Source organism: Rana temporaria, chromosome 9 (genome assembly GCF_905171775.1).
Source record: "Rana temporaria chromosome 9, aRanTem1.1, whole genome shotgun sequence".
In the NCBI taxonomy this organism is placed as follows: Eukaryota; Metazoa; Chordata; class Amphibia; order Anura; family Ranidae; genus Rana; species Rana temporaria.
The window spans coordinates 9929928-9954008 of NC_053497.1; the positions used below are offsets into that span (position 1 = coordinate 9929928).

General features: G+C 48.4%; 1 protein-coding gene across 1 annotated transcript in view; it reads right to left on the reverse strand.

Moving 5' to 3' along the window:
• PTGS1 (prostaglandin-endoperoxide synthase 1) overlaps positions 1-23518 on the reverse strand; it is a 79629-nt gene extending 56111 nt beyond the window's left edge. The window contains exons 1-3 of the mRNA XM_040322758.1: positions 23373-23518; positions 23223-23288; positions 528-644 (exon numbers count right to left, since the gene is read on the reverse strand). Of these exons, the coding sequence (XP_040178692.1) occupies positions 528-644; positions 23223-23288; positions 23373-23379 (190 nt within the window). The 5' untranslated portion in view covers positions 23380-23518. The remainder of the gene's footprint in view (positions 1-527; positions 645-23222; positions 23289-23372) is intronic.
• Between the last annotated feature and the right edge of the window lie 563 nt (positions 23519-24081).

The window sequence follows — 24081 nt, forward strand, 5'->3', positions numbered from 1 at the left end:
CTATATCATGTCCCCAGTCTCCAACACCTCCTATATCATGTCCCCAGTCTCCAACATGTCCTATATCATGTCCCCAGTCTCCAACATGTCCTATATCATGTCCCCAGTCTCCAACAACTCCTATATCATGTCCTCAGTCTCTAACATCTCCTATATCATGTCTCCAGTCTCCAACATCTCCTATATCATGTCTCCAGTCTCCAACATGTCCTATATCATGTCCCCAGTCTCCAACAACTCCTATATCATGTCCTCAGTCTCCAACATCTCCTATATCATGTCCCCAGTCTCCAACATCTCCTATATCATATCTCCAGTCTTGGATCATCTCCTGCTGCATGTCAGAAGATATCAGAGGATATCAGAGCCATGTTTTGAAAACAGTGTCCCGCCTTCTTCCACCACCCCTTCAGTGCCGAGGATTTTTTATTTTTTTTACTGTTCAAAGCTGCTGGATTGCTCAAGCGCTTGTTGTGTGACAGGAAACAAGTGTTTGATATGATAAAGACGTTTGTTCCTTGGCTTACGGGTGGTGCAGTTTCTTCCATAGTAGCCAGTGAGGGTGCAGTCACATTCGTACTGGTCCAGGTCGAATCTCACGCACACACCTTTGTGCTGGCATGGGAAATAGCAGCATGGGTTCACTGGAACGAGAAGAGGACCCGGAGAAGGGCTGATTATCGAGCAGAAGAAAAACACATTATAGACTGGAAAACATCTTTTTTTTTTTTTAAGGAAAAACAAATTCTGAATATAAAAAAAAGTTAAAAGACATATTCTACCCTTGGAAAATAATAAATACCCCTAAATTTAAAAAAGTGGACTGTGGGTGTCGGTGCGATGCTCAGGCTCCTGCAGATTATTCCTCCAGCCCGGGTCTCCAGTCTCCAACACCACCGGGATACCGGCCTTCCATTGTGGAGCTGGAGGAAGAATCCATGGACAACGTGTGCGGGGACATCACCGGGCCCGCACTCACCACTGACCACCTCCAGAAGGGGGCACTCACCACTGACCACCTCCAGAAGGGGGCACTCACCACTGACCACCTCCATAAGGGGGCACTCACCACTGACCACCTCCATAAGGGGGCACTCACCACTGACCAGCCCTATAAGGGGGCAATCACCACTGACCACCTCCAGAAGGGGGCACTCACCACTGACCACCTCCAGAAGGGGGCACTCACCACTGACCACCTCCAGAAGGGGGCACTCACCACTGACCACCTCCAGAAGGGGGCACTCACCACTGACCACCTCCATAAGAGGGGGCACACACCACTGACCACCTCCATAAGGGGGCACACACCACTGACCACCTCCATAAGGGGGGACACACACCACTGACCACCTCCATAAGGGGGCACACACCACTGACCACCTCCATAAGGGGGCACTCACCACTGACCACCTCCATAAGAGGGGGCACACACCACTGACCACCTCCATAAGGGGACACACACCACTGACCACCTCCATAAAGGGGGCACACACACCACTGACCACCTCCATAAGGGGACACACACCACTGACCACCTCCATAAGGGGGCACACACCCCTGACCACCTCCATAAGGGGACACACACACCACTGACCACCTCCATAAGGGGACACACACCACTGACCACCTCCATAAGGGGGCACACACCACTGACCACCTCCATAAGGGGACACACACACCACTGACCACCTCCATAAGGGGGCACACACCACTGACCACCTCCATAAGGGGGGACACACACCACTGACCACCTCCATAAGGGGGCACACACCACTGACCACCTCCATAAGGGGGCACTCACCACTGACCACCTCCAGAAGGGGGCACTCACCACTGACCACCTCCAGAAGGGGGCACTCACCACTGACCACCTCCAGAAGGGGGCACTCACCACTGACCACCTCCAGAAGGGGGCACTCACCACTGACCACCTCCATAAGAGGGGGCACACACCACTGACCACCTCCATAAGGGGGCACACACCACTGACCACCTCCATAAGGGGACACACACCACTGACCACCTCCATAAAGGGGGCACACACCACTGACCACCTCCATAAAGGGGGCACACACCACTGACCACATAAGGGGGCACTCACCCCTGACCACCTCCATAAGGGGACACACACACCACTGACCACCTCCATAAGGGGACACACACCACTGACCACCTCCATAAGGGGACACACACCACTGACCACCTCCATAAGGGGGCACACACCACTGACCACCTCCATAAGGGGACACACACACCACTGACCACCTCCATAAGGGGACACACACCACTGACCACCTCCATAAGGGGACACACACCACTGACCACCTCCATAAGGGGACACACACCACTGACCACCTCCATAAGGGGGCACTCACCCCTGACCACCTCCATAAGGGGACACACACACCACTGACCACCTCCATAAGGGGGCACACACCACTGACCACCTCAATAAGGGGGCACACACACCACTGACCACCTCCATAAGGGGGCACTCACCACTAACCACCTCCATAAGGGGGCACTCACCACTGACCACCTCCATAAGGGGGCACTCACCACTGACCACCTCCATAAGGGGGCACTCACCACTGACCACCTCCATAAGGGGGCACTCACCACCTCCATAAGGGGGCACTCACCACCTCCATAAGGGGGCACTCACCACCTCCATAAGGGGGCACACACCACTGGCCACCTCCATAAGGGGGCACTCACCACTGACCACCTCCATAAGGGGGCACTCACCACTAACCACCTCCATAAGGGGGCACTCACCACCTCCATAAGGGGGCACTCACCACTGACCACCTCCATAAGGGGGCACTCACCACTGACCACCTCCATAAGGGGGCACTCACCACTGACCACCTCCATAAGGGGGCACTCACCACTGACCACCTCCATAAGGGGGCACTCACCACCTCCATAAGGGGGCACTCACCACTGACCACCTCCATAAGGGGGCACTCACCATTGACCACCTCCATAAGGGGGCACACACCACTGGCCACCTCCATAAGGGGGCACTCACCACTGACCACCTTCATAAGGGGACACTCACCACTGACCACCTCCATAAGGGGGCACTCACCACTGACCACCTCCATAAGGGGGCACTCACCACCTCCATAAGGGGGCACTCACCACCTCCATAAGGGGGCACTCACCACTGGCCACCTCCATAAGGGGGCACTCACCACTGACCACCTTCATAAGGGGGCACTCACCACCTTCATAAAGGTGCACTCACCACCTTCATAAGGGGGCACTCACCACTGACCACCTTCATAAGGGTGCACTCACCACTGACCACCTCCATATGAGGGCACTCACCACTGACCACCAACATTTAAAGAGGCACTCACTACTGACCACCTCCATAAGGGCCCATTCACCACTGACCACCAATAGGAAAGGAACACATCACTATATAGGACCATTCACCATTGACCACCAATAGTTACCAATGGGATACCCACCACTGATGCACACCAGTATTTAAAGGGGGCACTCACCACTGATCACCACCATAAGGGGGCATTTATCACCGATCACCAATATTTAAAGGGGCACTCAACACTGACCACCACAAGGGGGCACTCATCACTGACAACCACCATAAGGGCCCACTAGCTCAGTTACGAATATATATAAAGCCACTTGAATCTTCTATGTGGAAGCCAGCAGCCTGGATCATAAATATAAACAAACTCCCGGCTGCTGGCTGCCTGAAGCCGCCTGGAATTTGTTTTCATGCCAAAAGAATTAGCGAAATAAAATATAGGAAAATACCACATTACGGCCACTAGATGGCACCGAGTATCATAGAATACATATGAATGCTCAAAAGAACCATCTAGTGGCCATAATGTGGTATTTGTTTTTCCCATTCACACATTCGATCTGCAGAGAACACAGCCTGAGGACATTCGATTTTTCCCCATTCACACAGAGCCAATTTACATGCAGTTTCAAATTGACAAACAGCTATGCATTTTTTTATTTTATTTTTATATAAATACACCCCTATGGAATTTTATAGACTGTTCATTTTACAGGGGAATTTTCCTCATAGCTCATAGCAAGAAACCTCATTTTACATTGCAGGTAAAAACAATCATTTGATTGGCTGCCATCTGCAACCAGGGGCGGACTGACCATTCGGTCATTCGGTCATTGCCCGAGGGCCCGTGGTGGGGGGGGGCCCGGGCTGGCTCAGTCCGTCCCTGGAGGTGCCCGCAGCAGCTTCAGCTTCTAAACAATTAAAAAAACGGAGTCTGCACTCTGTACCCCCGAGATGCCTTGTATAAGAGGCTCGCTCGGGAGTTATGAGCTTCCCAGGATGGATGGCTCATCAGAGCCGTGAGCCGTGCGTTGTGGGGATGTACAGTGACAGGCGCTCCGGCCACCTCTCTCCCCTGTGGAATTCAGCTGAGGGGGGCGGGGCCATAAGTCACTGCCTCGGAGGACTGCATGTGAAGGAGCTGCTGCTGCTGGACTGGAGAGGCAGAGCACACTGAATTGCACAGACACAGGAACGAATGGCATTCACAATGACCTGCCTTGTGTTGTGTGCAGATTAGCAGGTCAGTGTGATAAGTAATGAAAGCCCTGTGATTGCAGTTACCGTGACAGTGTCTAATCTGTGTAATAAGAGCCATGCCCATGCTGATTGTTTCTTTACCTTCTTGTCCTGTGCTGTGTCTGTGCTTATTTACCAGGTAGCAGGTCAGGTCAGGGGCTATTCACTAGTGCACATGATGAGCCATCCATCCCGGGGTCTTGTTGAGATAGTTCCCCTATCGGATAGGTTCCGACCTCGACTGCGCAGGCGCTGCACTTGCGCAGTCGGAGGCTACGAAAATCTCCAAGCCAGAAGAGCTGTTTGTTAGCTGTAAACAGAGCATATGCAATGAACACTGCGCTCGCTCCCGACCCAATGCTTGGTGCTGGTTACACACACCCCCAGTTTGTTGATATTCTCAATATGACATCCACCCCTTTGACAAAAGCACTGGCCATCGAGTGGAGGAGCCGTGTATAACCAGCCCCAAGCATCGGGTCGGGAGCGAGCGCATTGCGCATGCTCCATTTACAGCGGACAAACAGCTGTTCAGCCTCAGAGATTTCCGTAGACTCTGACTGAGCATGCACAGTTGAGGTCGGAAACTATCAGATAGAGGAACCATATCGTCAGGACACCGGCCAGCTCATACCTCCCGACCCCCTCATATACAACAGCCACATCAACCTAGCTAGTGGGATTTAATGGTTCAAGGCACTGCTTTCTCGGGGGTACAGACTCTTTTTTTTATTGTGTATGATAAGCTGCCACTGCTGCGGGCACCTCCAGTGGCAGACTGAGCCGGCCCGGGCCCTGCCACCACGGTGCCGACTGACTGGTCAATCCGCCCCTGCACACTGATATCTGGTACACTGAATGCCACTCAGTGTATAGATATCAGTGTTATATATAGGGAATAGCACTTAGACCTGGTTCACATTGAAGCAATTTACCATGCGATTTGACATGTCAAATCGCATGGCAATGGCACTAACCGAATCGGTGTGATGCCCCATTCGTGGCGCCGATTCCCAAAAGTAGTTTCTGTACAACTTTTGGCGACTTCTTGGTGCAATTTCCATAGACATCTGTGCAGCAACCCGCACAGATGTCTCTGAAATCACCCGCCAAATTCGCACTGATATGCGGGTATGAAATCATGCGAGTTTAGCTGAACTGTCTCGCACAATTTCATTCCCACTGTCAGTGCGAACCTGGACTAAAGCTGATTCACACCTATGGCATTTTTTGTGCATTTTGCAGATTTGCACAACAATCCATTTAACATGGTTTCCTATGGAACACGTTCTGTAGTGCAAATCTGCAAAATGCAAAAAGCACTAAAAATGCCATAGGTGTGAATCCAGCCTAAGTGAGTGTTATTCCCTATATATATTCCTTACATTGGTGATCAGTGGGAAGAATGCCCCTTACATTGGTGATCAGTGGGAAGAATGTCCCTTACATTGGTGATCAGTGGGAAGAATGCCCCTTACATTGGTGATCAGTGGGAAGAATGTTCCTTACATTGGTGATCAGTGGGAAGAATGTCCCTTACATTGGTGATCAGTGGGAAGAATGTCCCTTACATTGGTGATCAGTGGGAAGAATGTCCCTTACATTGGTGATCAGTGGGAAGAATGTCCCTTACATTGGTGATCAGTGAGAAGAATGTTCCTTACATTGGTGATCAGTGGGAAGAATGTTCCTTACATTGGTGATCAGTGAGAAGAATGTCCCTTACATTGGTGATCAGTGGGAAGAATGTTCCTTACATTGGTGATCGGTGAGAAGAATGTCCCTTACATTGGTGATCAGTGAGAAGAATGTCCCTTACATTGGTGATCAGTGAGAAGAATGTTCCTTACATTGGTGTCAGTGAGAAGAATGTCCCTTACATTGGTGATCAGTGAGAAGAATGTCCCTTACATTGGTGATCAGTAGGAAGAATGTACCTTACATTGGTGATCAGTGAGAAGAATGTCCCTTACATTGGTGATCAGTGGGAAGAATGTTCCTTACATTGGTGATCAGTGAGAAGAATGTCCCTTACATTGGTGATCAGTGAGAAGAATGTCCCTTACATTGGTGATCAGTGAGAAGAATGTTCCTTACATTGGTGATCAGTGGGAAGAATGTTCCTTACATTGGTGATCAGTGAGAAGAATGTCCCTTACATTGGTGATCAGTGAGAAGAATGTTCCTTACATTGGTGATCAGTGGGAAGAATGCTCCTTACATTGGTGATCAGTGGGAAGAATGTCCCTTACATTGGTGATCAGTGGGAAGAATGTCCCTTACATTGGTGATCAGTGGGAAGAATGTTCCTTACATTGGTGATCGGTGAGAAGAATGTTCCTTACATTGGTGATCAGTGGGAAGAATGTTCCTTACATTGGTGATCAGTGGGAAGAATGTTCCTTACATTGGTGATCAGTGAGAAGAATGTTCCTTACATTGGTGATCAGTGAGAAGAATGTTCCTTACATTGGTGATCAGTGGGAAGAATGTTCCTTACATTGGTGATCAGTGGGAAATATGATCCTTACATTGGTGATCAGTGAGAAGAATGTCCCTTACATTGGCGATCAGTGGGAAGAATGTCCCTTACATTGGTGATCAGTGGGAAGAATGTCCCTTACATTGGTGATCAGTGGGAAGAATGTCCCTTACATTGGTGATCAGTGAGAAGAATGTCCTTTACATTGGTGATCAGTGGGAAGAATGCTCCTTACATTGGTGATCAGTGGGAAGAATGTCCCTTACATTGGTGATCAGTGGGAAGAATGTCCCTTACATTGGTGATCAGTGAGAAGAATGTTCCTTACATTGGTGATCAGTGGGAAGAATGTTCCTTACATTGGTGATCAGTGGGAAGAATGTCCCTTACATTGGTGATCAGTGGGAAGAATGTCCCTTACATTAGTGATCAGTGGGAAGAATGTCCCTTACATTGGTGATCAGTGGGAAGAATGTTCCTTACATTGGTGATCAGTGGGAAGAATGCTCCTTACATTGGTGATCAGTGGGAAGAATGTCCCTTACATTGGTGATCAGTGGGAAGAATGTCCCTTACATTGGTGATCAGTGAGAAGAATGTTCCTTACATTGGTGATCAGTGAGAAGAATGTCCCTTACATTGGTGATCAGTGAGAAGAATGTTCCTTACATTGGTGATCAGTGGGAAGAATGTCCCTTACATTGGTGATCAGTGAGAAGAATGTTCCTTACATTGGTGATCAGTGGGAAGAATGTTCCTTACATTGGTGATCAGTGGGAAGAATGCTCCTTACATTGGTGATCAGTGGGAAGAATGTTCCTTACATTGGTGATCAGTGGGAAGAATGTTCCTTACATTGGTGTCAGTGAGAAGAATGTTCCTTACATTGGTGATCAGTGGGAAGAATGCTCCTTACATTGGTGATCAGTGAGAAGAATGTTCCTTACATTGGTGATCAGTGGGAAGAATGTCCCTTACATTGGTGATCAGTGAGAAGAATGCTCCTTACATTGGTGATCAGTGGGAAGAATGTCCCTTACATTGGTGATCAGTGGGAAGAATGTCCCTTACATTGGTGATCAGTGGGAAGAATGTCCCTTACATTGGTGATCAGTGAGAAGAATGTTCCTTACATTGGTGATCAGTGGGAAGAATGTTCCTTACATTGGTGATCAGTGAGAAGAATGTTTTAATTCCTATAATAAACATTTATTTTGAACAGTGTGTAGAGAAATTCTTTGAACGCCTGCAATGTGGGCAGTGCAATATGTAGGTGGGACTTTGTGTGAATGTAGCTTTAACGTGGGCAGGGACACATGGGCGGAGACACAGGGGGCCCCATGATCTCCTTTTGCCCGGGGGCCCCATGAACTGTCAGTCCGCCCCTGTCTGCAACACAGACAGTCTTACATTTAAATGTTCTTTTTTTAATCGCTGTTTATGTTGTGAAAGACTTCCTTTATATGCATTGCCCAATGAGATCACAAATCATTACATAACATGTTATAATAGGACTATGGGCAACAAAATGATACATTCTGTAAGTAGCATGAACACGGACATTTCATATTTCTGTGTGCCCCCTGTACTTTTACTTGTTGATCCCGCCAGTAGACCTGGTATTGTTCCATTTCCTGCAAAAAGGTGACAACGCCGTTCATTCTGCCTGCTTCACCTCTATGCGTTTTTTCCACTGGAGTGTTTTTTTTCCCCCATTAGCAGGTTGTGTTTTCGGTGGAGCATACTTATTTCATACGATACACAGCGCCACCTATTGGCCATAATGCGGTATTTTCAACGGTCAGACACTTTTTTTTTTCAGTGAATATACATTCGATCTGCAGAGAATATAGCCTGAGGACATTTGATTTTGCCTCATTTTGAGCTTCACAGAATGAAAAGCTCTGCAAGTTAATATATATATATATAATTTTTTTATTTTATTTATTATATGTATGTATAAGAAATATATTTTATCTTATAAATACTATATATATATATATATATATATATATATATATATATATATATATATATATATATATATATATATATACATACATACATACACACACACACACACACACACACACACACACACACACACATATATATAAAAATACACACACACATATATATATATACATATATACTTATAAATTAATAATTAAGGGACAGATCCACATAGAATTAGATCCGCGCAGCGTATCAGAGATACACTACGCCGCCGTACCTTACCTGGCGGAATTTCGAATCCTTAAAGATTTTGCGCCGCTAGTTATGGCGGCGTAGTGTATCTCTGGTGGCGGAATTCAAATCGGCGATTAGGGGGCGGGTTTCATTTAAATGAACTGCGCATACGTCGTCCCGAAATTTCCCGCCGTGCATTGCGCTAAATGACGTCGCTAGGACGTAATTTTTTTAACTTAGACGTGAGTTACATCCATCCCGATTCACGGACGACTTACGCAAAAAATAAAAAAAATTCAAATTTCGACGCAGGAACAACGTCCATACTTAACATGGCAAGTCTATCTATATGCCGCAAAATACCAGCTTTAACTATACGCCGGAAAAAGCCGACTAGAGATGACATAAGAGAATGCGTCGGCCGCGCGTACGTTCGTGGATCGTCGGAAATAGCTAATTTGCATACCCGCCACAGTATTGCATCTACGATCCGAAGGCGTACGAAGCCGTACGCCTGTCGGATCTAACCCAGATGCCGTCGTATCTTGGTTTGAGGATTCAAACTAACGATACGACGCGGGAAATTTGAAAGTACGCCGGCGTACTCGCTCTGAGGATCTGGGCCAAAATAAAATATTTTAAAAGCAGTGACTGCGACTTTTAAAATATTAATTGCAGGTGAATCTTTCTGGTGCGGATTCGCAGCACCGCATGGCTTTACACTTTTTAATACATTTTCTGTAGATTCTTGCAGGCTTGTGTGTTTTTTTTTTCTCGCTTCGCACGTGTTCCGTCCCGGCGCTATTCAGAGTACAGAGGACGTGTACGATCTTGTCCATGACAGCCGGAAAACCAAACATAACCTACATGCAGTTACTCAGCACTATAATATCTGCTTCCTCTGGCTCCATTACCAGCGTAGCAGCAATCCTTTTCTTCTACATGTAAACTCATCTGAAAGGCACAATCCAAGCGTGCCGATATGAGAGGAGAGGAGAGGAAATGAGAAACTTTGTATATACATTTGCAGCATTAGAGGACCATGGAATGCAAAATATTTGAAGCCCACCTAAAAAGACAACCCACGTAATGTTATGTAATGATTTTTTATTTTTTTAATCAACCCTGGGGTGGATTCAAGAAGCAATTGCGCCTGTGTAACCATAGGTTACACAGCGCAATTGCTTACTTGCCCCGGCGTAACGAATGCTCCTGATTCAGGAACCTCGTTACGCCGACTGCAGCCTAAGATCTGCGCGGCATAATGCTCTTATGCCCGCATATCTTAGGCTGCATTCTTGCGATGGCCGCTAGGTGGCGTTCCCGTTGTGCTCAGCGTATAGTATGCAAATTGCATACTAACACCGATTCACAACGTTGCGCGAGCCCTGCGTACGCAATTTACGTCGTTTCCGTACGGCGTTTTTTGCGTAAGGCTGCCCCTGCTATTAGCAGGGGCAGCCAATGTTACGTATACCCGTCGTTCCCGCGTCGCGAAATTTTAATTTTACGTATTTTGCGTAAGTGATTCGTGAATGGCGTTGGACGCCATTCACGTTCACTTTGAAGCAAATGACGTCCTTGCGACGTCATTTGCCGCAATCCACGTCGGGAAAGTTTCCCGACGGAGCATGCGCGCTACGATCGGCGCGGGAACGCGCCTAATTTAAATGATTCCCGCCCTCTACGGGATCATTTAAATTGCACGCGCTTGCGCCGGGCATTTTGCCGGCGCGCCCGCGCAATTTACGGAGCTTCTGCTCCGTGAAACAAGGGCAGCGCAGCAAATTTGCGGGGGGGGAAAGGGCAAAAACGTTGCCCTGCGCCTCCGTAAATAATGCGCAATTCTACCTGAATCCGGGCCCCTGTTTCTAGTAAAAAGAAAAGAAAAAAAAAGTGTAGCTAAAAAGACTTCCTTTTTTTTTTTTAATCATCCCTGTTATTATTGCAAAATAAAAAAAAAAGGAAAACAAATTTTCAGCTAAAAAGAAATCACATGTAAAGTATTTTTTTTCGTAAATCAACCCTAAAACTAGTAAAAAAAAAAAAGAGTGCAACTAAAAAGACATCCCGCGGGGGCGAGCTCCGTGATCGTGCCCCCACGGGACCCGATGTCCGCCGGTGTCCCACGATCGTGTTTCACGGAGCTGTAAACAAGACATCTCCCCGTTCTGCCTAGTGACAGGACACTGATCGTCTGTTCCCTCTCATCGGGAGCAGAGATCAGTGTGGTGTCATATGTAGCCACGCCCCCCAAGGCCCCGTACACACGACCAAACATGTCTGCTGAAACTGGTCCGCGGAGCAGCAGACATGTTCGGTCGTGTGTGGGCGCGAGCGGGCAGAATTCCAGCAAACATTTGCCCGCCGGGCCTTTTCCCAGCGGACAAATATTCCTGGACTTGTTTTAAAACCGTCCGCTGGAATCCTGCCCGCTCGGACATGTATGGTCGTCTGTACAGACCTACCGTGCATGCCCGAGCGCCCGCCGTCCCTCGCATGCGTCTAATGACTTTGACGCATGCGTGTAAGCATTTAACTGGCAGGCCCGCCCACTACACCGCGGACACGCCCCGCGTATTGTTTACGCGCGGCTTTCTGTACGATGGTGAGTACAGCCATCGTACAGAAAGCCCCGGGCAGACATGTACGGTGAAAACGGTCCGGCGGACCGGTTTCATCGTACATGTTTGCCCGTGTGTACACGGCCTAACAGTTAGAATCACTCCCTAGGACACACTTAACCCCTTCCTCGCTCCCTAGTGGTCAACCCCCTTCACTGCCAGTCACATTTACACAGTAATCAGTGCATTTTTTTTAGCTCCGATTGCTGTATAAATGTGAATGGTCCCAAAATAGCGCCAAAAGTGTCCAATGTGTCCGCCATAAAGTCGCAGTCACGATAAAAAAATAAAAATAAAATCGCAGCTCGCCGCCATTACTAGTAAAAAAAAAATATATTAATGCAAATGCCATACACATATATGTCGACAGAATGGCATGGACAGGCAAATGGGCGTATAGGTACGTCCCTTTAAATTTGCCGCTGTGTTGCGCTCTGTGACCATGCCCCACGGGACCCGCAGACTCAATGTCCGCCGGTGTCCCGCAATCGGGTCACAGAGCTGAAGAACGGAGAGATGTCAGTGTAAACACATGTCCCTGTTCTTCCTAAGGACATAATCAGTGATGTGTCACTCGTAGCCACGCCCCCTAACAGAACCACTCCCTAGGACACACTTAACCCCTTCAGCACCAACTAGTGTTTAACTCCTTCACTGCCCGTGTCATTTTCACAGTAATCAGTGCATTTTTCTAGCACCGATCGCTGTAAAAATGACAATGGTCCCAAAATGGCGTCAAAAGTGTCCGGTGTGTCCGCCATAATGTCGCAGTCACGATAAAAATCGCATTACTAGTAAAAAAATTAAAATAATACTAATAAAAATGCCATAAAACTACCCCCTATTTTGTAGACACTAAAACTTTTGCGCAAAAAAAACATTTTCTGGCAGTGCCCCTCCCGGGACTAGACTCTGGATACACCCATGGGCGTCCGCTGAAATTTTTTCAGGGAGGGGCGCTTCGGCGATACACAGTCGCATTTAACCCTTTTTTCAAACGCTAGCGGGGGTTAAAAGCGCCCGCTAGCGACCGAATAGCGCAGCTAAAATAGTGGTAAAGCACCGCTGATAACGCGGCCAGCTGGCAGTGTGAAATAGCTCTTGAGATAATTCAGCTTCACTCCATGCCCATATAGATATATCCTAGAGAATGTACAGACCCCCCTTCAGCACAGATGGACCCCACCTTCAGCACAGACCCCTCCATTCAGCACAGATGGACCACAGACCCCCCATTCTGCACAGACCCCTCCATTCAGCACAGATGGACCCCCCTTCAGCACAGACCCGCCTTCAGCACATACCCCCCTTCAGCACAGACCCCCCCTTCAGTGCAGACCCCCCCTTCAACACATATGGACCCCCCATTCAGCACAAACCCCCCTCCCACATCCCATTCAGTACCTCAGATCAGCCATCAGCGCGGCACAGGCACAGCAGATTCCCTCCCTGTGTACACATAAACACTGGAGGGGAGGCAGCTTCACTCTGCTCGCTGTGCCTGTGTGACATCCAACCCGGGACCACTCAGACAGGCTGTGGCCGCAAAACTCTTCAACACCTTCTCGATTTTCCAGGGGGGGTCAATTGCCCCCCCTTGCCCTATGGAGCGGACGCCCATGGATACACCCCTGAGACCACAGAATCTCTTTCTTCCATTCAAACCTCATAATCATGGACAAGACCAAAGAGCTGTCCGAGGACGTCGGTGACAAGATTGTGCAACTACACAAGGCTGGAATGGGCTACAAGACCATCGCCAAGAATCTTGGTGAGAAGGAGACAACTGTTGGAGCGATTATTCGCAAATAGAAGAAATACAAAACAACCATCGATCGCCCTCGGTCTGGAGCTCCATGCAAGATTTCGCCTCATGGGGTGAGGATGGTCATGAGAAAAGTGAGGGATCCGCCCAGAACTACAGGGGAGGAGCTTGTGAAGGATCTCAAGACAGTTGGGACCACAGTCATCAAACAAACCATTGGTAATACAATACACTGCCATGGACTGAAATCCTGCAGCGCCCGCAGGGTCCCCCTCCTCAAGTAGACACATGTACAGCCTGTCTAAGGTTAAACGGGGGATAAATCTGGAGGTCAAGTGGTTATCAGCCAAAGCATGTGGTGCCCCCATGCTAATGACCACCACACCCCCACGCGGTGCCCCCATGCTAATGACCACCACACCCCCACGCGGTTCCCCCATGCTAATGACCACCACACCCCCACGCGGTGCCCCCATGCTAATGACCCCCACGCGGTGCCCCCATGCTAATGACCCCCACGCGGTGCCCCCATGCTAATGACCACCACACCCCCACGCGGTGCCCCCATGCTAATGACCACCACACCCCCATGCTAATGACCACCACACCCCCACGCAGTGCCCCCATGCTAATGACCCCCACGCGGTGCCCCCATGCTAATGACCACCACACCCCCACGCGGTGCCCCCATGCTAATGACCACCACACCCCCACGTGGTGCCCCCATGCTAATGACCACCACACCCCCACGCGGTGCCCCCATGCTAATGACCACCACACCCCCACGCGGTGCCCCCATGCTAATGACCACCACACCCCCACGCGGTGCCCCCATGCTAATGACCCCCACGCGGTGCACCCATGCTAATGACCACCACACCCCCACGCGGTGCCCCCATGCTAATGACCACCACACCCCCACGTGGTGCCCCCATGCTAATGACCACCACACCCCCACGCGGTGCCCCCATGCTAATGACCCCCACGCGGTGCCCCCATGCTTATGACCACCACACCCCCACGCGGTGCCGCCATGCTAATGACCACCACACCCCCACGCGGTGCCCCCATGCTAATGACCCCCACGCGGTGCCCCCATGCTAGTGACCACCACACCCCCACGCGGTGCCCCCATGCTAATGACCACCACACCCCCACGCGGTGCCCCCATGCTAGAGACCACCACACCCCCACGCGGTGCCCCCATGCTAGTGACCACCACACCCCCACGCGGTGCCCCCATGCTAATGACCACCACACCCCCACGCGGTGCCCCCATGCTAATGACCACCACACCCACCTTGGAAATGTTCAGATATCCGTCAGACCAACCCTCATGCCACCCTTCCCTCAAAAGTCTTCCCCCGTATAATTATGACTGAAATTGAGGAGGAGGTAGTCCTTCCATAGTCATGTTACCACAGGAGCGATAAGAGGTGACACAATACGGCGCCTGTTTCTACTTCATGACTCTTCCCAACCTCTATTTGCAAGTAAAATGAGATAGATAATGGTGGAACTTGTAACAGCAAGTTAATTACGGCCCGAGGTCACCTATAAATAACTTTAGGAAGTCAAAGAAAATTACTAACCTGTAAAAGGGTGACTACCTAAGACTCAAAACATCTCTGGAGGCTACGTTCAAGAAATCATTTCAGGAGGTGCACCACCTCCTCCTTCCATAATGAAGGGCTGAGTAAAGACTTCACAATGTCTGCACAGTTTATTATAGTCCCTGCCAAGTTACCGGGTTTACTGGCTTATTTAATAAGCAAATCAAAAACGGATAATGTGCAAAGGGCATTAGTCTGTACCAACCAGATGTTACCATTTATGAACAAGAAATGATCCCTCGTTTCTAGAACAGAGCCCTAAAGTGACTCAGTCTTTCCTAAGCAGTGGTGGTGCGTCCTTAAGGGCGCAGGATTGCCGCCCCCCTCCCCCTCTCCTGTCACCATAGATAGATTCTTGCAATGCAGGAATCTATCTATGGTCGGTGCTGACACCCCCTATTCAGGTGTCCGGCCCCTTGTTACAGTGGTGGGGGTGTTTTTTTGAAGCACCTAATCAGAGCCTTTTGATCTAATAGGCGTCCAAAAAAGTGAGAAGCGGGCGCAACACTGTGCGTTCCTTCACACTCAGCTCAATGTTAGAAAAGCCGAAGGAATTAGCTTTGCCAACATTGACCCGCCTCTCAGCCGAATCAGGTTGCCGGGTCTGTTACCGGTTGCCTGATTGGCTGAAACGTCAGGCGCTGTGATTGGACGCCTATCAGGCGTCCAATCATAGGAGAGGAGGACGGGAGAAGACGCATGGAGGGGAGAAGACACCGCTCGCCGTCACCCGCTGCCCCACCGAGACAGGATAAGTGCCTGGCAGATGGCGGGTGGGGGGGGGATCACAGTGGCAGCATTGGATGACACAGGGGCAGCATTGAGAGCATTGGATGGCACAGTGGCAGCATTGGATGGGTATAGTGGCAGCATTGGATGGGTACAGTGGCAGCATTGGATGGGTACAGTGGCAGCATTGGATGGGTACAGAGGCAGCATTGGATGGGCACAGTGGCTGCGTTTGATGGGCACAGTGGCTGCGTTTGATGGGCACAGTGGCTGCGTTTGATGGGCACAGTGGCTGCGTTTGATGGGCACAGTGGCTGCGTTTGATGGGCACAGTGAGGCTGCAATTGATGTTTTTTTTTTCAATTTGTTTGTGCCCCCCAAGAATTTTGAGCACCAGCCGCCACTGTTCCTAAGCTTACTGCTTGGTAAAGCTTCATTAAAGAGACCCTGTCTCTCCCGCTGCTGTCTCTGGGCCATATTCTCTAAAAATATCCGCCTGCTGCGCTTAGGGCACTTACACTCCGCTGTCCCAACTTACTGGAGCAGGTGTTGTATTCCCCAAACACTTGCTCCATAAGTTGGGACAGCGGAGTGCAAGTGTCCCGGCGTAGCCTGGCGGATCTCCAAGGGGGCGTCTTCTATTCAAATGAAGCGCGCCCCCGATGCGAAAGAACTGGGCATGCGCCGGGCTGCAAAAAGCCCAGTGCGCATGCTCCAGTTCTCGGCGGAAAACGTCAATGACGCCGACGTGTGCGTCATTGACGTAAAGTCGTATTCAAGAACGACTTACGTAAACGACGTACCCGACGAAAAAACACGACGGGGACCCGACGCCATCCGTAACATGGCCTACGCGAGACTTGCGGAAACGTACCCCTCATATAGCAGGAGTAAGTTTCCGCTTACGCAAACGACGTTAGCGACGGTTACGCGACGCGAACTCGTTCGGGAATCGGTGTAGAAGGATCATTTGCATATGCAAATGACTCCTTCACGTAAATGCCATCTAGCGGCGGCCGGCGTCATTGCATTTAAGATCCGACAGTGTAAGTGACTTACAGATGGCGGATCTTAAGTGTATCTATGCAAAAATGATTCTGAGAATCAGGAGCATAGATACACTGGCCAAAAAAGGGAGTTACGATGGAGTATCTGACTTACTCCATCGTAACTTCACTGAGAATATGGCCCTCTGAGCCTATGAGGAGGGGGGGGGGAAGAGCCACTGCTCCTGTGCTCAGTTAAGTATAAGGGGGGCCTCGGCCAGCTGCACTCCGTAGTTTTTTCTTTTTTTCCTTAATGCAGAGAATGCACCGCAGATATGTGAACAGCTTCAATGGAAAACTACATTGCTTCACGTCATGCAAATCGAATGTGGTTCAAACCGCAGCCAATTCGCACATAAGTGAACCGAGCCTAAGGAACCCTACTAAATTTAACTGCAGGAGAGGCTGGCCCATCCCCCAACTTCAGTTGGTGCTTGCATACTGGTGCACCCTAGGTACCAAGGTTTCCATGAGGTTCTCTGGAAGAGGTTAAAAGAAGGTTGCAGGCAACTAAGGCTACATGCATTTTATTTACACTGCAACTTCACCTAGTGGTGTACCTAGACATAGTTACTAAAATAAAAATGCTAAATACTCTCCTCCCCCCCACCGCAAAGAAAATCATTAATAGTTATTTATTTTGCTACCAACTCCACCAGTTGGGGTGTGGCCTGAAGCTGCATGCGGTGAGACCTGCCTGAGCTGAGCTCCGCTGGTGAAATCCTGAATATACTATCTATCCCTCTATTCTTGAGACACCCACCCGGTATCCTACCTGCAGTGCCTCGGTGACCCCTGGAGAGATGTCTCCGCCTCGCAAAACATGTTCGCCAAACTTGATCGGTTCTGCTGACAGGACAAAGACTTGCAGGACAAAGATGGCTGCTCACCCTCCTCCCCATTCACAACCCATGTGAATGACAAAGCCGAAATTCTGGAGCTCGATCGCTGCATGCCAAACATCCCCTACTACGAAGATTGAGGAGGTGAAAGTGGACATCTCCCTACTCCGCCAGGACATGCAACACCTGCGGGAGAGATTGGGTGAGTCGGAGCAATGCCTGGGATGGGTGGAGGATGCCCTCCCACCCCTGCACGAATTGTCGGATCAGTCACACCGCTTTATCGCTCAGCTCCAGCAGAAACAGGATGACTTGGAGAATCGTTTAAGGTGCAACAACCTTCGATTCGTAGGCCTCCCGGAGGGAGAGGAGGGTAACAACTCAGCCACATTACTGGAGGACCTTCTTATCAACACCTATGGCTGGAAGGCCTTCTCAAAATTGTTTGTTGTAGAACGAGCGCACCGAATGCCTGCGAAAAAACAAACTCCACCAGTTGAGAAATTGCCTCTTGACTATTCCTCAGATTTGGACATTTATGGAAATGTCAGATTCCTAGTCCCTCACCGCGTGCTGTGGTTCTTTCCAACTGCCACTATATCCAACTTCTGTGTCCTGTAATGCGGTAGAGGCCAGAGGTAGTAACCACTGAGTGCAGGTTGGGGATGGGGGGGAAACCAAGAAACCAACATTTCCGGAAGTGCTGGAAACTGAAGATCTTTGAAGCAGAGATTTGTCTGTAATACAGTGGAGATCATCGACACAGGGAATAGGAGTGGACCAAATAACGGAGATACTAAACTGAATGTGAATAATAATAGAAAAAAACAGGTGAAACCTCTGCTGTGTCTGGCAGTATCTCTTATCTTGCTGAGCCACCTGAGATGCTGAACAGCTCCCTGGACATTTCCTTGGACAATCTTGCCTTGTTTCTGGTGAACCTTAAACTCTTTTCTCCTCCTATGCACTCTTTTAAAGTCACGCCATTGCACTTCCTGTTTGCCAGATTATTGTGCTCTCCAGCCAATATCTCGCTCTTGTCACTCCTGCTGCTATCCGTATCGTTACCGACCTTTGGCTTATTCCTGGACTATGCTTCCGATAGACGCTAACCTGGAACCACCTAATACTGACCTATGGATTGTTCCTTGACTATGCTTCTTCTCGACCCCAACCTACAACTACTTGTAACTGACCTTTGGCTTATTTACTGACTACGCTTCTCCTTGATCCCTACTTGTTATCTCTACTACTGGACCCTGGCTTGCTCACCTCCTGAGGACCACGGCCTGGTATTAACACGCAGCAAAACCCATTTTCAACACCAGGAGCTCTGATGAGTACTGGGTAGTGCTTAGACCTTCTATCCACTGCCAGGGTCATGGGCGTCTGGTGAAATTTTTTCAGGGAGGGGCGCTTCGGCAGCGGCGATACACAGTCACATTTAACCCTTTCTTCAAATGCTAGCGGGGGTTAAAGCGACCCGCTAGCGGCCAAATAGCGCAGCTAAAACAATGCCGCTTTACCGATAACACGGCCAGTTGGCAGTGTGAAATAGCTCTTGAGATAATTCAGCTTCACTCCATGCCCATATAAATATAGCCTAGAGAATGTACAAACCCCCCTTCAGCACAGATGGACCCCACCTTCAGCACAGACCCCCCCTTCAGCACAGACCCCTCCGTTCAGCACAGATGGACCCCCCTTCAGCACAGACCCCCCCCATTCTGCACAGACCCCTCCATTCAGCACAGATGGACTCTCCCTTCAGCACAGACCCCCCCATTCAGCACAGATGGACCCCCTTTAAGCACAGACCCCCCCCCCCCTTCAGCACAGATGGACCCCCCATCCCATTCACTACCTCAGATCAGCCATCAGCGTGGCACAGGCACAGCAGGTTCCCTCCCCTTGTGTACACATAAACACTGGAGGGGGAGGCGGCTTCACTCTGCTCGCTGTGCCTGTGTGACATCCGGCCCGGGACGGCTCAGGCAGCCCGCAGCCGCAAAACTCTTCAACACCTTCTCGATTTTCTAAGGGGGGTCAATTGCCCCCCCTTGCCCTATGGAGCGGACACCCATGGCCAGGGTGACCTGCTTATAGGCCTATCCTGCTGGTCGGTGGGAGTCTCTCTTCTGCTATAGCTACTGGTCTCCAAGCCTGACCCCGGAATGTGACAGACTCCTTGCTTTAGAAGATGTTGAATGGAGTGTGAAGGGCCTGCTGGTGCTTGTATTCTAATGAAGGAGCCACCTAATTTAACACTGGTGCCTAGAGAAGGGTCAAAGATCTCACGGCCTCTATAATACATTTTACGTAATAATCACAAAGATTTACAAAGATTTACATGCCAATATTATCAAGATCCCGCAGCAGACCACCCATGAATGAAGATTCATATAGCGCAGGCTTCTTTCACAAGTCTCAGATGCGTAGCAGATATTGAAACACAAACTTGGGTAATTATTATGAAACTTTCACCGTCCAAATTTCACATTATTACAGCAAAGCTACAACGCTAACAAGCATAATTACGCAAAATGTCGACGTATTTTTCATTAATGCAACACTGTCAATGTGTCCTATCATAACAGAACAACTGTAATGTTAACAAGCTTAATTATTCATCAATGCAAATTTCACTGTCCATGTGTCCTAGTGTCCTATAACAGTGGTCTCCAAACTGCGGCCGGGGGGGGCCTTTGCTCGCCTTTATCTGGCCCTTGGGGCACTTTTCCTGCCACTGATACAAGACACTGTTTCTCCCACTGACTCCAACAACGGGGCATAATTCTTCTTTCTACTGCCATCAACAACGGGGAACTATTCCTTCCACTGATACCAATGATGGGACACTATTCCCCCCCCCCCCACACTGATACCAATGATGGGGGAATATTCCCCCCCACACTGATACCAATGATGGAGCACTATATCTCCCCCACTAATACCAATGATGGGGCACTATTCCCCCCCCCCCACTGATACCAATGATGGGGCACTATTCCCCCCACTGATACCAATGTAGGGGCACTATTCCCCCCCACTGATATCAATGATGGGGCACTACCCCCCCCCCCCCCCCACACTGATACCAATGATGGGACACTATTCCTCCCTCTGATACCAATGATGGGACACTATTCCTCCCTCTGATACCAATGATGGGACACTATTCCTCCCACTGACACCAACAACCAATTTGTATTCCCAATGGCCACAGTCTGGTGGCCCTTCTAAAGTCTGAGGGATATAAATCTGACCCTTTGTTTAGAAAGTTTGGAGACCCCCGACCTATAACAACAGAAAGCAACAATGCTACCAAGCTTAAAGCGGAGGTCTAGCTGTAAAAAAGTTTTTTTAAAAGTCAGCAGCAAAAACACTGTAGCTGCCGACTTTAAATAAGCACACTTACCTGTCCAGGATGCCCGCGATGTCTGAGGTTGCTATTGACCTGCTTTGTGTTGAATTTCTTTGGTGCCATTGAGATGTATTTGGGTTGCAGACAAAACTGGTCAGAACCGACCTCTTGGCTTTCGATATACATCAAACAGGTCCTTCACCTCAGTTCATCAGACGTTAAATGACCCGATAGTAAAACGAGACACTTTGCGAAACTTCAGAGAACCAAGAACAGAGAATTTCTCAGCAAAGCAACATTTGAGAACAACACCCGTCTACACAAGCCCTAAATCTTCAATGGTACCATTCTGAGGTTGCATTTGACCTGCTTTGATGTATATCGAAAGCCAAGAGGTTGGGTCTGACCAGCTTTGTCTGCAACCCAAATACATCTCAATGGCACTAAGTGCCATTGAGATGTATTTGGGTTGCAGACAAAGCTGGTCAGACCCAACCTCTTGGCTTTCGATATACGTTAAACGGGTCCTTCACCTGAGTTCATCAGACGTTAAATGACCTGATAGTTAAACGAGACACTTTGCGAAACTTCAGAGAATCCAGAGCAGAATATTTATAATTTTACAAGGCGAGTTGAAATGTTGCTAAGCAACACTTGGGAACAACACCCGTCTACACAAAGCCCTAAATCTTCAATGGTACCATTCTGAGGTTGCATTTGACCTGCTTTCGATATACGTCAAACAGGTCCTTCATCAGACTTTAAATGACCTGATAGTTAAACGAGACCCTTTGCAAAACTTCAGAGAATCCAGAGCAGAGAATTTCTCATTTTACGGAGCGAGTTGAAACGTCGCAAAGCAACAATTGGGAACAACACCCGTCTACACAAAGCCCTAAATCTTCAATGGTACCATTTTAAGGTTGCATTTGACCTGCTTTCGATATACATCAAACAGGTCCTTCACCTGACGTTAAATGACCTGATAGTTAAACGAGACCCTTTGCAAAACTTCAGAGAATCCAGAGCAGAGAATTTCTCATTTTACAAAGCGAGTTAAAACTTCGCAAAGCAACATTTGAGAACAACACCCATCTACACAAAGCCCTAAAACTTCAATGGTACCATTCTGAGGTTGCATTTGACCTGCTTTGTGTTGCATTTCTTTAGTGCCATTAAGATGTATTTAGGTTGCAGACAAAGCTGGTCAGACCCAACCTCTTGGCTTTCGCTATACATCAAACGGGTCCTTCACCTAAGTTCAGACGTTAAACGACCCGATAGTTAAACGAGACACTTTGCGAAACTTCAGAGAAACCAGAGCAGAATATTTATTATTTTACCAAGCGAGTTGAAATGTCGCTAAGCCACATTTGAGAACAACACCCGTCTACACAAGTCCTAAATCTTCAATGGTACCGTTTTGAGGTTGCATTTGACCTGCTTTCGATATACGTCAAACAGGTCCTTCACCTGAGTTCATCAGATGTTAAATGACCTGATAGTTAAACGAGACCCTTTGCAAAACTTCAGAGAATCCAGAGCAGAGAATTTCTCATTTTACGGAGCGAGTTGAAACGTCGCAAAGCAACAATTGGGAACAACACCCGTCTACACAAAGCCCTAAATCTTCAACGGTGTCGTGCTGAGGTCGCATTTCTTTGGTGCCTTTTGGATGCATTTGGGTTGCAGACAAAGCAGGTCAGACCCAATCTCTTGGCTTTGGAGATACGTCAAAAAGATCCTTTATCAGACGTTAAACCGGCCGATAGTAAATTGAGAAACTTTGCAAAACTTTAGACAACCCAGAAGCAGAGTATTTTGCATTTTACAGCGAAGGTTTGAACGTAGAAAGCAACGTACGAGAAATAAAACCAGTCTATGCAAGCCCGAAATCTTCGACATATAGAGTTACCTTCAACCACTGCCTGGCTTACAGCTTAAGGAATTCCCTGAGAAAGTTATAAAATATGACCCACCTGTGTCAGAAGTTTGGAAGGACCAGTTCACGTTCATGACCACCAACAGCAGAATAAGAGTTCCCCCTGAAACATACGGAGATTGATGGTTAGCCATCGCGTCAGTCAATATTTGGAAGGCGGTTTAACAGGTAATCTTTGGAAACTCACCAGCCATCTCTGCAGCTATGTTACGTCCTTCATGAAGAAAGATCTTCTCTCCAGTTCATTCAACGTCTCAGTCAAGTGACCCCTCCTCCCTCTGATGCTGGGATTGGCAAACAGAAAAGAGTAGCTGCAGGCAGGAAGACATTACACAGCTGCTATTCATATGGAGGTGTATGAGAAATTTCAGAGCTCCCTACTGACCTGCTTCTGGATCCCAATCAACGCCCCCCCCCCCCCCCCCTTCACATGTCCCTCGGTCTCATGTACATAAATATACAGCTTCACTACAGGAACTGTTTATGTTGCAGTAAATTTTGCATTAAACATTTTTATGATTGCACTTGTATTTTTTTATATATTTTTTACAAATAATTACATTGGTATTTGTTTTCTTTTTCTTTTTTTACAAATAATTGCACTGTTTTTTTTTACAAAAAAATTGCATTGCTATTTTTTTTTTTTTTTTTTTTACAAATAATTACATTGGTATTTGTTTTCTTTTTTTTTTTTTTACAAATAATTGCACTGGTTTTTTTTTTGTTTTTTTTTTACAAAAAATTGCATTGCTATTTTTCTTTTTTTTACAAATAATTACATTTGAACTTGTTTTCTTATATAAATAATTGCATTTCTATTTTTTTGTGTGAGCCCCCCCCCCCCCACAGTGTCCCCTTGTGTGCTCTCCCCCCACAGTGTCCCCCTGTGTGCTCTC